This window comes from Vombatus ursinus, unplaced genomic scaffold (assembly GCF_900497805.2).
Source record: "Vombatus ursinus unplaced genomic scaffold, bare-nosed wombat genome assembly UNPS02014863.1, whole genome shotgun sequence".
Taxonomy (NCBI): Eukaryota; Metazoa; Chordata; class Mammalia; order Diprotodontia; family Vombatidae; genus Vombatus; species Vombatus ursinus.
In genome coordinates, this window is record NW_020954641.1 from 35,087,565 (window position 1) to 35,101,406 (window position 13,842).

The 13,842-nt window shown below is 33.5% G+C and overlaps 1 protein-coding gene across 5 annotated transcripts in view; it reads right to left on the reverse strand.

Moving 5' to 3' along the window:
* RBM27 (RNA binding motif protein 27) overlaps window positions 1-13,842 on the reverse strand; it is a 61,644-nt gene that overhangs the window by 32,368 nt on the left and 15,434 nt on the right. For 2 of the 5 annotated variants that reach the window (XM_027841828.1, XM_027841825.1), the window contains exons 2-8: window positions 10,946-11,064; window positions 7,717-7,841; window positions 4,743-4,834; window positions 3,865-4,058; window positions 2,825-3,085; window positions 1,647-1,946; window positions 624-758 (exon numbers count right to left, since the gene is read on the reverse strand). In XM_027841828.1, coding sequence (XP_027697629.1) covers window positions 624-758; window positions 1,647-1,946; window positions 2,825-3,085; window positions 3,865-4,058; window positions 4,743-4,834; window positions 7,717-7,841; window positions 10,946-11,064 — 1,226 coding nt within the window. Of the gene's footprint in view, window positions 1-623; window positions 759-1,646; window positions 1,947-2,824; window positions 3,089-3,864; window positions 4,059-4,742; window positions 4,835-7,716; window positions 7,842-10,945; window positions 11,065-13,842 lie in introns of all 5 variants that reach the window. The other 3 variants (XM_027841827.1, XM_027841824.1, XM_027841826.1) reach the window with 2 other exon arrangements.

Here is a 13,842-nt window from a genome sequence, read left to right on the forward strand (position 1 = left end):
CCTACATATGTTGGTATTTTTATGTTTCTGAAAACAACAATACCCAAAAATGCCTTAGAAAAAATAAAAACACCCATAAACAAAACATGAAAAGAAATAAAGAAAATATACTAATTTTATCGCTAAACATAAATGTAAAAATTAATTACAGACTACCTGCGAGCGAAGGATGCAATGTAACTTATGTAACACTACATATCTAGTTTAGCATACAATGTAGACAAATTCAGATTATCAATATGTCATCTCCACACCTGTTTTTTTCATGCTTCTTAAGGTTTAAAGGCTATTTACCATAGTAATTTATTGGGAGCTCAGTCAAAAGATTCCTTTGGAGGAATATTTGGATGATGTTCTTTTAGAGAATGCTATTTAATTAAAGCAGAAGGATTTCTTCACAACAGGAAATATTTCATCTCTAGCTCCAAGAAGTGCATAAAGCCATAAAACTTAATGTGATTACACAAAGTAAGCACAGGATACAATTTTAAAAAAATATTCTGAAAAAGCAAACCTGTTCACTGAAGTTAAAATTAAGCACTGTAATGACAAAAGCAATGCTGATTTGGAAACATATGTCTTGCATACCCCAAAATGCCATAGGTTTTAAGATATTTGCTTACGTTCTGATACTGTATAAAGGAGGTTCTGGGGTAAAGGAGGAGGTAGTCTTGCTCCCACTGGTGCAAGATTGGGCACTGCACTTGTTCCAGGCTGGTCACGGTTATTTATCAAGTTTGACTGTGTTATAGGTGGTCCTACAGAGACACCACAAAATACAGATGCATAGTAGTTTCAGAATATCAAAAAAATATTCAACATACCAACACTATTTTGTACTTTGTGTTTAAAATACTACCTTTAACTATCACATTCTGAATGGACTCCATGCTTATTATATATGCCTATACACTAAGAGCTTTAAGTTTGTTATTTCCACACTCAATTATAAAATGGCATTCTCCATAAAATTTAAATTATAAACCCAATATATTCCTGCCTCTCTCCTTCCTCTCATGCCACTAAGATAATTTTTTTGTTAAAATTTCTATTTCCAAAAAAAAAAAAATCAGAAAAGCATGACTGCTGACAGCTAGCAATTCACAATTACACTGTTTAAAACAGTACCAATAAATTTATTTCCATACCCAACAAATAAACTGAAACTTCTGTTCAAACTTAAGTATGAAAACATTCTAAAATTAGAAATTCTTTAACACTAACTTTGAGTGTGCTTAAAAAAAAGTAACTGTCTTATTTTAAATTAATTGAATTGGATCCAGTTAAATAACTTTGAACTTTTTAGCTATTTTTAAATGCTTTAAGATATTAAAAATATTTTCAATTTGAATGCAAGTTATAGTTATGCATCTGATGTCAAGACAATTAATTTTGAAAATCTTAACTTAGTTACACTGGAAACTCTACAAACAGTGGCTTGCTATGAGGGAGCACTGGAAAAAAGGAAAACACTCTATCGGAATGTAAGCAATTTCCAATTCTAGAGAAATTTTCTTTTTCATACTTTCAAAAAATAGCTTAATTCTAGTGAAATTGAGTAAATCTAACTAGACTCTCATGAAGAAATCTTTTTTTTTTTTTTTTTTTTAAGAAAGGCTAAAAACAGAGAAAACAAAGAAACTCACTCGGTACAGGAAGCACAACAGAAGGTGGAGGCTGACCATGTCCCTGTGGAACTGGAAGTCTCATACCGTGGCCAGGCCCTGGTCCGGGGCCTGGTCCTGGCCCTGGTCCGGGGCCTGGCCCTGGCCCTGGCCCTGGTCCTGGCATTGGAGGCATTAATATGCCAGGTGGTGGTGGAGGAGGAAGCCCAGGAGGTGGAGGTGGGAAAGGGATCATGCTTGGTAGAGCAACTTCATCAACCACTAGAGGATCATTCCCATGATCAAACTGACAAAGGTCACCAAGTACACAAAATCCTCTTTCTAAAAAATAAAAAGAGATAATTATATTATAGGTTATTTTAAACTCATAATATACCTACACGTAAGTAAATTAACATTTGATTTATATAGTCCCCGCTCCAAAGAGCACAAAATTTTACTGAACTTACTCTGTTGATTACCATGGCATCTTAAATTGCAAGATGGTACTATCTATTTCACATACTGGGAAACAGACATGTGTACATTTGTAAACTATCAAAGTTGCAAGGTCGCAGGATCCAGAATAGATTATCAATGCCTAATTAGCTACTACTAGACTATACGTTCAATATGATCCTAATAAAAGTTGGGAGATATTTCAAGCAAATAATTAGCAATCCAGATATAGATGATTCAGTGGAAAAAGAGGAGAAACTTGAACTGGCTACCTTATTTTCAATAATCTATTATTATAATATTGTGCTAAAATTACCATTCTCATTAAAACCTAAAACTTGATATCTAGGTTAAACTATACTAATAGTAGAAAGTCAAGGAAAAATTAAAAAGCAAAAAACTTGAGTATACTTCAAAATTTCCATTACTAAAATAGAATACAGAATATCCCTGGCTTTGGGGTAAAATATATTCTATAATGTATAAATGGGCAGGAGTGGGGGAAGGATTTTAGGTTAAAAAACAAAAACAACAAAAAAAAGGCCTGTGGGAAGTTTCCAACAAGCTTAAATATATAGTTTTTAAAGTCATGTCAAAATATTTAAATATAATAAGTAAACAAGAATCTCATTAAAAAGAGGCTTTCTTTGTCACTTTTCAAGCAAAACAAAGACTGGAGTATAATTAGAAGCTACATAATTGAGGCAACATTTGCTTTACATTTACATTTGCTTGTGTACACGAGAAAGAGGTAATTTTACCATCATAATCTCTGCATCGCCTCTTTGGTGGTGGGTTTCTACCAAAAGAATTGGAAGAGCTATGATTGTTATAGTAATTAGACCAGCTCTCAGTTGTGTTCTCAGGGTGGTGAGCAGGTGCAATCACGGTAACGGTGCTGGGAATAGACTGAGCCCCACAGGAATACTGGTCAGAAGAGTTAGTGGGTGGTGCAGACACTGGCACATAGGAATTATCCAAATCATTCCTTTCACTCTTGAACTTTGATCTTTCCCTGTGTTCTGCTTTTGGGTGAAAAACAAAATACAAAAACAAATGTATCAATTATGCATTTGACAGTCACTATTATTTAAAATTTAACTCTGTTTAACAGTAAAAAAAAAATGGTGTTGCAATAGTTCATCAATTCTACCATATTTCATTGCCTTCATTGTTAACCTGTTCCCTAAAAAAAAAAAAATCAAATAAAATTAGCAGTATCTATTATATAACTGGTTACATCTTGACAAATAAAAACCTTTCCTTTATAGACGTCGAACATGAAATCAGTACCAATATACCTAATTTTTTAAAAGCCAATTTTAGACTAACCTAATTTAAATAACAATTTTAAAAAAATATTAGCTGCAAAATTGAAATTTTAGAATTCACTCAGTTGTTTGTGATGCAGTTACCCTTTTAAAAAAAGTTTATATAATCTTACGAAAATCAATCAAATTACACAAATAATAGTACTTTTACCCCCCGCCCTCGCAAAAAGGAAAGTATATATAATCATAGGACATTTACACTAATGTCTTTGTATAAAATGATGTAGCCTAGATACATATTAGAGTATACTTAACAAAGATAATTTTATTTTGGTTAAATTCCCTTAACTATGATATGCCATACAGAAGACCTATAACTGCCCTTATCTATGTTAACAACATTTCTCTGAGACAATTTCTATTTCACACTGTGCAAGTCATATTAAATATGCATTTAGTTTTTACATTCTTTATGACAGAAAGATGAATAACTGGAAAATTATTATTAGGCAACAATATAATTTACTCACCAACACTTCTATTTGGATCTCGGTCTTTGCTTCTTCCCCTACTTCGGCTCCGACTACGACTCAATCCTCTGCTTTTACTACGGCTTTTACTCCTGCCTCTTCGCCAGTCATACTTATCACGATACAATTCATTTCTCTCGTAGTACCTGTCATATTCCCTCCACTTGCCATCTTCTCTTTTTTTCTCACGTGTCCTATAATACAAAGATATATAAGCCATATATTGGCCACAGAAACCAAGTCTACAAACAAGTCTAAATTATGAACTACTCTCCTTGTATCAAAATTCATAACTTCTGGGCTCTTCTGGAAGGAGCTTTTAGAGCACCCCCTGGTTTTACCAATCCATTATACAAAGGTGTGAAAACAAGGAAAAACATCACTACTTTAACCTTCCTGGGTGGGGAGAAAGAATTAGGTAAGATGAATTCAATATATGAGGAGGGGTGGGAAAAACTAATGGGTAGGAGAAGAAGGGCAAAATGAGGTAAGAAACTACAGGCTTAAAAATCAAACATTTTTCTACAGAATCTATGCTTTTCATTTAAAGATTATTTGGTGAAGAAAATTAGCAATACCTATTAATAAAGAAAGCTATGATTAATTCTAATTTTGGGCTTCCCAAATCAAATGGAACATTTCACTGTACTCTCAAAGGAGGATAAAAGCTCTACCTCTGGGATTTTGGGGTAAACATGCAATGGTGGTTATTGGCAAAAGGAACAGAAAGCAAGAATGGTAGAGTCAGCAAAAATAGGAAAGGAGGTTAGCTTTTTCTTTCTGAGAAGTACTGAGGAATGAAGTTGAGCTTTATGTTCACAAGATAACAGAGGGGGCGGAGAGTTAGCAATGTTTCCTTAATAAGAGAAAATACAAACCTTCGTTCACTAGATTCTGAACGGGTCTTTTGGGGACTGGGATATTTCTTTTTTCTGACTTCTCGCTCTTCTTCTGCTGACTCATGAAATACCTATATTGAAATATTCACATTATTAACAAACACATTAATTTAACAAATTTCTAAAGACAAATCACTACAAAAAGTAGGTATCAGAGGAAAGCAAAAAGATTCTTAGAGAAATACTCATACAGGCAGTATGTTAATTTTTTTAAAAAACAGGTATTCAAGATTAAGTTTAGAACAGCAGTGTAGAATGAGGGTAGACAATGAATTCTATGAATTGAAATGTCATAAACACCAAGCCTACATTTCTTTATTTGAATTTCTGCTACAATTAAGTGCTTTTGCCTCTACCCAAAAACTAAATGAAGAATTGGTACAATGCAAAATCCAACTTAGGAACTAATAACTATTTTCTTTTTTTAATTTTTAAATTTCATTTTTCCAATTACATGTAAAAAACAATTTTTAACATTAGTTTTTTTTTAAATTTTAAGTTCCAAATTTTCTCCCTCTTTCCCTTTGCCCCTCCTTGAGAAGGCAAACAATTTTATATAGCTCTTATATGTGCAGTCACACAAAACATATTTCCATATTAGCCATGAATAACTATTTTCTATTATATAGAAACAGACTGTGTGCATACAAAAGAAAATTTTGTTACTCTCCATTTTGGGACATGTAAAGCATATCTAAAGGATGAGGCAGAGGAGAATTCTCATCATAAATTAAGAAGCTTTCAAATTTAGTTGTTTTCCTTTTCCCAGAAAAGAAGTCATATGGAACAAATAACTAGGTAATCTTATCAATTAATGCATGGAACTAAATACTATTTCATGTAAATTCTACAAAACTGCTACTAGAAATTCAGTAAAACAAAAAAGTTTCCTTAAAATCTTAGAGCAGTGGTGAAACATTATTGCTGTTACCCAAATAAGACGCTTGTTATCTTAATATTGTACTATTATAACATATAACATGTTATACTATAGTATATTATAACAGTATGAAGTATACAACCACATGCATATAGTATATGACAAAGTATAATATAGTTTAACATATTATACTATAAAATAAATGCTTGTATCATCTCTAATATCCTTTGACTAAGAAGGATCAAGGGGAGAATCAGCTCCTTCTGGAAGGAGGAGGTCAAGGAATTAGTTAGGATTCTGTACAAAGAATTACAATATTAAAAAATTGCATATTTTTTAGACTACCAGACAGGTCTTGCCTATCTTTATCAACTCAACCTGACCACGGTAAATATATGGTGCATTAGAAGCCAATTATAAATGAGAGCAACTTTACATTCAATTCTCAAAAGCTAGACAAATATGTTGCCATCAGAAATCATCACAATAAAAGACATGAATGGATTTATTTTTCTAGTAAAAGAATGAACTATATTGATCAATTTAAACTCTCATCTGGTTCCTCTTATGACCAATTTGGAGGTAAATGATATTACTAGTTCAGTCAGTGACCAGGGAGGAAAAGCTATAAACTAGAGATTAACCTTCAGTGGACTGAATCTGCTACTATTGTTTTATTAGTGTCTTGCTAAAAACAAATTAGCTCAGAATAATAGTTACAAAGTATCAATTAAAGGCTTTTTCTTGTTCTCCTGTTGAATTAAGACTACTAAATGCAAGCTATCACATAATTAATATAAGATTAAATCACTTGTAAAATCTTTGAGATCAGTAGAAATGATAGAAAGTCTGGTATGGCAGCATTATTAAAAGCTGCTAGTATTGTTTTACAAAGTTCTAATTCTGAAAAATAAAAGCAGAACAGACACATTTCTTAACAATTAAACTTTTAAAATTCAAGGTGAACAAATTTTTTCTATATTGGAATCTATTCTTTAATGATTAAATCACTTGTGTTTGACTATTAAGAACAGGGGATAGAGCACCCGCCCTGAAGTCAGGAGGACCTGAGTTCAAATCCGGACTTAGACCAAAGACTTGACACTTACTAGCTGTGTGACCCTGGGTAAGTCACTCAAACCCAATTGCCTAAAAATAAAAAAATGTTTTAAATAATGAAAACAAACAAAAAAAAAAAAGAACAGGGGGATTATACTGTAAGAAGTGGTAAACAATCTAAAAGATTTAGCCTGGAGTACTGAAATCAAGTATTTCGAAGTATCTGGGACAAAAGTTTCTATTTTTTTATTTGAAGGAATATTCAAGAATTCTGTTTGAAGAGATCATACACATGATTAGATGGAACCGAGAAGAGAGGATAGCAAGATCATATGTGTCATTTGACCTTAACTAAGTATAGTTGCAATTTTTTAAAAAATGGTAAACCAATTGAATCAGGCTAAACTAAACTGGGTATCCTGAAAGTATAAAATATAAGCGAAGAAGGAAAAGGGGAAGGAAATTTTATCTGTACATAATATAAAAGGCTATAGAAATGTACTCTATTCCTCTTCTGAGAGGTCAACAGGGCAGCATCTATAACTTTATTTCTGTATCTCTATCTGTAAAAAGCTATTAAGATGCTTCTATATTTGCACTTTAAAGAGATTCATAGTTGAAAAGCAAAGCAAATGATTTCTCTGTTGGTATTTAGGATTTCCTATACATCCTAAGAAGTATATTTTGAGGACTCACTAACATCTTACTTCAAAACACTATAGTGAAGTAAACTTTCATATTGCAAGTAACACAAATAAAATACTCCTAACCCCACATCTTCCATCACCACCCCCTTGAACTCAGTTCACTCTAGTTATTTCTTTGAATTCTGAATGCCAGATCTAAAATACTTCTACTTCTTTGAAGTCAAGGAAGTATGAGATTGACTGAAGTTTCTGGCATGATAAGACAATTTTAAAAGGCTAATAACTTACAAGTAGAAAGGATTCACACATCAAAAGAATCTGTCTCCCCAATCCCAACAATTGCAAATAAACAGCAATTTTTCATTACCTCTTCTTTGACTTCCTCTTTTTCCTGAACTGTAGGTTTTGGCTCTGGTTTGACTGGTTCCAATGGAGGAAGGTAGTTCTTGGTATAGAGACTTTCAAAGAGTTTATCCACAAAACCTGAAGTTTCTAAGAAAAATATGTAATAAAAATTTTAAATCTATACCATCAAATATCAAGGGAATGAAGAAAATACCTATTTCTTAAAAGGCTCAATAGCTTTTAAAATCTAATCAGAAGAGATTAACTGAATCTCTTTAAGAATGAAATGGACCTTAGAGGTCATCTAGTTCAGCTTTACGCCACTGAAGAATCTTCTCTACAATATCCTTAATAAGTGATCATCAGTGCTCTGACTGAACACTCCTAAGAGTTAGGATGGTGCAATGGAAGAAGTGCTAGACTTGGAGTCAGAATACCTAGGTAGTCTCTGCCTCTTATTACTTATTCAACCATGGACAAGTCTTTCAAGTTCATTGTGCCTGAATTTCCTCATTTGTAAAATGACAGGGGTTAGACTAGATTTAGGAGCTCGTAACCTTTTTCATGTCATATTTCTCTTTGGCAATCTGGTGAAGCCTATGGAAGCACTCTCAGAATAATGTTTGTAAATTCATAAAATACATAGGATTACAAAGAAAACCAATTATATTGGAATATAATTGTCTCCCTACAAATATATGTGCGTATACATGTCTGAATAATATATTTATAATATAATATACATGCTACATTATACATATATATATTATATTAGGAACTCTTGGATAAGATTACCTCCAAGACCCCACCTCCTTCTGAAGAGATGATCTTGCAAACTCACTTCTACAAAGGGTCATCCATTCTATTTTTGGAAAACTTTGTTATAAAGTTATTTTTACTTGTGGGGAATACTAGTCAGAATTAGTTAAAAAAAAAAAAAAAAAGTCTGAACTATTGAAAGTTTAATCAATTGACTTCTTTAGAACTCTCCTTTAGGCCTTCCTTCCCCAGAAAGTGCAACACTGAGAAATTTCATTGTGCTGTTAATACTGAATCTTCTTGGGACTCCTATCTCATCAGTACCCTCTGCTGTTCTGATTGGACCCTTCTCCCTCCCTACTTTCAGTTTCCTTTAGCATGCTGTCTCACCCCATAAGATAATAAGCTCCATGAGGGCAGGGGCTGTCTTTATTTTCATTTGTATCTCCAGAGCTTGGTATAGTGCTTGGCACGTAGTAGGTACTTAATATATATTTACTATAGACAATTATATTATTTTTTTCACATAATTCTGCCTAGTAGAAGTCTTGCTCAAATGAACAGATAAAAATTATTTCTCATTAGAATATAAAAGCCTAGAAGAGCCTCTGATTAAACTGCAATTACTATACATTGTTTTACAAAAGCAAAAGATGCCTCCAAAGTGATATTGCATTTTTATCTATTGTAAATTTACTCATTTTTGCAAGTGGGTAAAAAAAAAATCTCTCTTGAAATCTTCTCTATAATATTAATCTACTTAGTAACCATTTTCCACGATAGTACAAAGACCAACTGCATGTCAATTCCATTTTGACAAATTCCAAACTAGTTAAGTCTGACTTAATGTGATTTTTTTTGTTACAGATGTACATCACAAAAGTATCTACACAATATTTTTTCTCCAACAAGAGCCTGCTCACAAGGGTTCTACATACAATAACCTCAACAACTAGATCTCTGACTAATAAATACAAATTCACACAAATATAATCTATTATCCATTTGTCAGTATTGTAGAATAGAGCAATTAATGCAAATGTAAAAAAATCTCAGGAATCATTTCAAACATTTTTAGAGCACCAGCCCTGGAGTCAGGAAGACCTGAGTTCAAATCCGGCCTCAGACACTTACTAGCTAGCTGTGTGACCCTGAGCAAGTCACTTAACCCCCAATGCCTCCCCCCCACAAAAAATAATCATTTCAAACATTGTAGTATCATAATTTTCATACAAAAATATACCAAATACAAAGGTGTTTTATTTATTGACCACAGCAGGCCAAGAAAAATATATACTTAACAACACATAAATAGGAGTTAGTTAGGAGTTAATGTTTGTTTAAAAGTAAAATAAATATTTTTCAAAAATTCTATAATATAATCACTCTACCCATTGGTCTGAAATTATAAAATTTTACTATATGCTGAATTTATTCATATTGCTTTAGTCCTAGTCTTAATAATATTGTCCAAATAAATTTGTTTTTACAAAAATAAACTATTTAAAGAATGATTTTCCAAGTCCTATAATACAGAAGGGAATATTCTTTCATCATCTTGAGTCAGTCATCAATTCACACATAATCATAACCCACCCCAAGCGTTTAGCACAGGAAAAACAAATCCAGGCAGGATATGTTCACTTAAGATCTTGCTAACAGTATTAACATAAAACAAAAACAAAAAGAATCTTCAAAAGAGGAAATAAATCAACTGGTGCCTTTCAAAAACCTTTATAAGTGATACCAATTTGCTGAGTAATTATTCCAACAAAATTTCTTCAACATGTTCTCTACGTGTGCTTTTTTAAAACGTTTTTCATGAGACAATAATTCACACAGTTCATTTTTTTATTCTACCACACCAAAATTATGATGAGAATTCATGAAAGTATACTCATTCCTGCATTTTGGAGGAATTTGATAATTAAGATGTATATACTGTACCCACTCAGCCTAGAATTGTGTATGTGCTTAACAGCACACTCTGAGAGAGAACTAGAAGATTCAAAACACAAAAGGCACAACATAGATTTTAAGGCAGGTGTGGCTCTTGCCTTGGGGAAAGAGGGAAACATCTCAGTTAATCCCTTGATGTCCCAGAGCCCCAGTCAGAAGAGGATAAAACTATTCTCAGCTCCACCTAGGCATCTGGGAGAAGTAGTTTGCTTAGCTCTCTCAAACATAGCTGCAGCCCGGCTAGGCAAAAAGCCCCCCCTAGGGAGTTAGCTACAATCTATTGAGATTCCCTAGCTGCTAAAAAGCATTAAAGTCAATACTGTTTTGATGTAGGAAAGGAAGAAGGAACAAAAGAGAAAAACAGCTTTCTTAACACAATAAAAGAGTTATCATAAATGTACACATCTGTATAACATATACTATAAGCCGCCAAATAGTTTATTATTTATTAAACTTATCTTTTCAATACCTCACTGTTAAGGCTTAAGCTTAAATATTTTTAAACAGTCAAAAATTTACTATAAAACAATTACCTTTTTGTAAAAAAACATCTAGTTGATCTGCACAGAAGGCTTTCAGTTCTTTCTCTGGTTTGTCCTTCTTGACCAGTGCTACAACATAGTTTGCTAAGGCTGAAGGGTCTGCATCACATCTAATTTAGTTAGGGAAAAGGAAGAGACAACAAAATTATTTAGAGCAAAACATAATATTTTTTAAACAATGGTGTCAGCTATAAAATCACCCTTAGTTTGGAAATCCAATATTAAATGAATTATTACCATACAAATATTTTGTGTAGGATTTTTTTCATTGCTAATTTCTCTAAAATAATTAAGGATAAAGGAAACTTCTGCTCAAAAGATTTAAGTTAAAAAAAGGAGTCAACACCTTTCAGAAGTGACCAAAATACCTTAACTTCTCAACCTATCAGTGGTAACCCAATTAAGGATACTTGAAGGCCTCTTACTACAATTTAAACCAGAAGTCTCCTGTACCTCAACTCCAACTCTATCTACCTCTTGCCATTTTACTAAATGTCTTAAAAGAATCAAACTTGAAAAAGATAGCATATGTAAATTGTAAAAACAAACTTTCAGACTTGTATGAACTGATGCTGAGTGAAGTGAGCAGAACCAAGAGAACATTGTACACAGTAACAGCCACGCTGTGCAATGATTAACTTTGATAGACTTAGCCCTTTCTCAGCAATGCAAGGATCTAAGACATCTCCAAAAGTTTCATGATGTTATCTTTTTTTCTTCTGTTTTGTTTCCTCTTTCACGTGGTTCCTCCTATTGGTTCTAATTCTTCCTTACAATATGACTAATGTGAAAATATGTTTAATAGGAATGTATATGTAGAGACTATATCAGACTGCACACCGTCTTGGGGAGGGAGGTGGGAAAGGAAAGAGAGAAAAATTTAAAACTCAAAAGCTTATGGAAGTGATTGCTGAAAACTAAAAATAAATTCATTTTTAAAAAAACTTTCAGCTAACACACTGTCAATTAACATTTAGTTGGGATTTGCTGACTGTAGCTTGAGAGCTAGGATGACAGCATGAATACCTAGGGAAATGAGCCAACAGGTAGGTCAAAAGTCACCTAGTGGAAGAAAGGGATAACAATAACCTTTGTCAAGGGAAGAAATTTCTCTATATGTCCTATTAAAAAAACTGAAGCTCTTAATGAAGAGAGTAGTCTGTCATAGAAAAAACTCAAAGAAAAAAAATCAGTGGCAATTCTGCAATACATAATTGGTTAAAGGATATGAACAAACAGTTCTCAAAAGAAGAACTGCAAACCTTTTTCAAGTGTGATCCAAAAGTCACTAATAGTAAGAGAAATAAAAATTAAAACAACTCTAAAGTTTCACTTAAGACCCTATAAACTAGCAAAGATGACAAAAATAATACCATCAATGTTGCAGAGTCTGTGCTTGCTAAGACAAGCAGAATAACATGTTAGTAGTAGAGCTCTGAATTGGTCTCAATGGTTCTGGATATCAATCTGAAATTACACAAGAAAAGTGACTAACCCCTTTGACCCAGTGACTTCACTACTAGGCATGTACTCCCAGAGAGGTGAAAGATAGAAGAAAGGTCCAATGTCTACCAAAAAATTCGTAGCAGCACTTTTTGAAGTAGGAAAGAACTAGAAACAATGTATCCATCAATTGAGGGAATGAATTAAAAAAAACTATAGGACACAAATATAATAATTATACAGTAACAGATATTCAATATGTGGAATTCACAGAAATATGGTAAGACCTTTATAAATGGATGCAAAGAGAAATATGTAAAATCAAAAGAACACTACCTTTCTTTCACCTCTGCCTTACCACCTCTAACTGTTCTCATCCTCACCATGACCTCCAATCCCTCCATCCCTCAGTTCCTTCCCAAGCCAGCACCCCCTGCACTGGCTACACTCTTCTCCCTTCCTCATCTTGTCTCCTTTTGTGAATCCATTGAACTCTATCACTATACTCAGGTCCCTTGCCCTCTTATCCTATCACCAATTTAATCATGCCTTGCCAAATCTCAACCTTGGAATACTCCCATCATCTGCTGCCTTAGCTTCATATACTGCTGGAGAATACTGTGAAACTTTGCTGACTGGGTCCACTACAAATTTGTTACATAATCTCAACAAGGCTTTCCTTGAAATCAGACAATTCTTTTACACCTTCCTAATCAATTCACTATCACACTCACCACTGAGACTATTCCAAACTTTTTCATTCCTCCTTCTGAGCTTCTGATGACACCCCTTCCCCTACCCGCTCAGCTGAGAACTTCACCTCATACTTTATTAGGAGAAAAAAAACAGGCGATTTGCCAGAGCTCCCACCCTCCTTTTCATCTCATATCACTCAGATGTCTTCCTCCACTACCTTCTACTTTACCCCTGTCTCACAAGACAGGCCAAACTCCTCTACAAGCAACTCTTGATCATATTCTACCCTGTGTTCTCCAGCAGATTGCTTCTTCTCTCTTACTACATCTTCAATTTCTCCATCTACTGTCTGATTCCTTTACAATTAGGTCCATATTTCTCCCAACTTTAAAAAAAAAAAATTCATCTGTCAAATCCTCACTAGATATCACTGATAATTTCATGGCTAACCTCCTTGAGAACAAACCATCTACAATCAGTGATAACCACTTTCTCTCCTCTCACTTTAATTCTCTGCAGTTTAGCTTCTGATCACATCAACAATCAATTAAAACTGCTCCTTCCAAAGTTACCAGTGAATGATCTTTAAAGTTACCAGTAATCTCTTTTCTTAGTTCTCATCCTTTTTGTCCCTTCCACAGCCTTCAACTATGTTAATCACCCTTTCATCCCTGATACTCTCTTCTCTCTAGGCTTTGACCACAATGCTTTTTCCTGGTTCTCCTACAATCTAGATCAATACCTCTCAG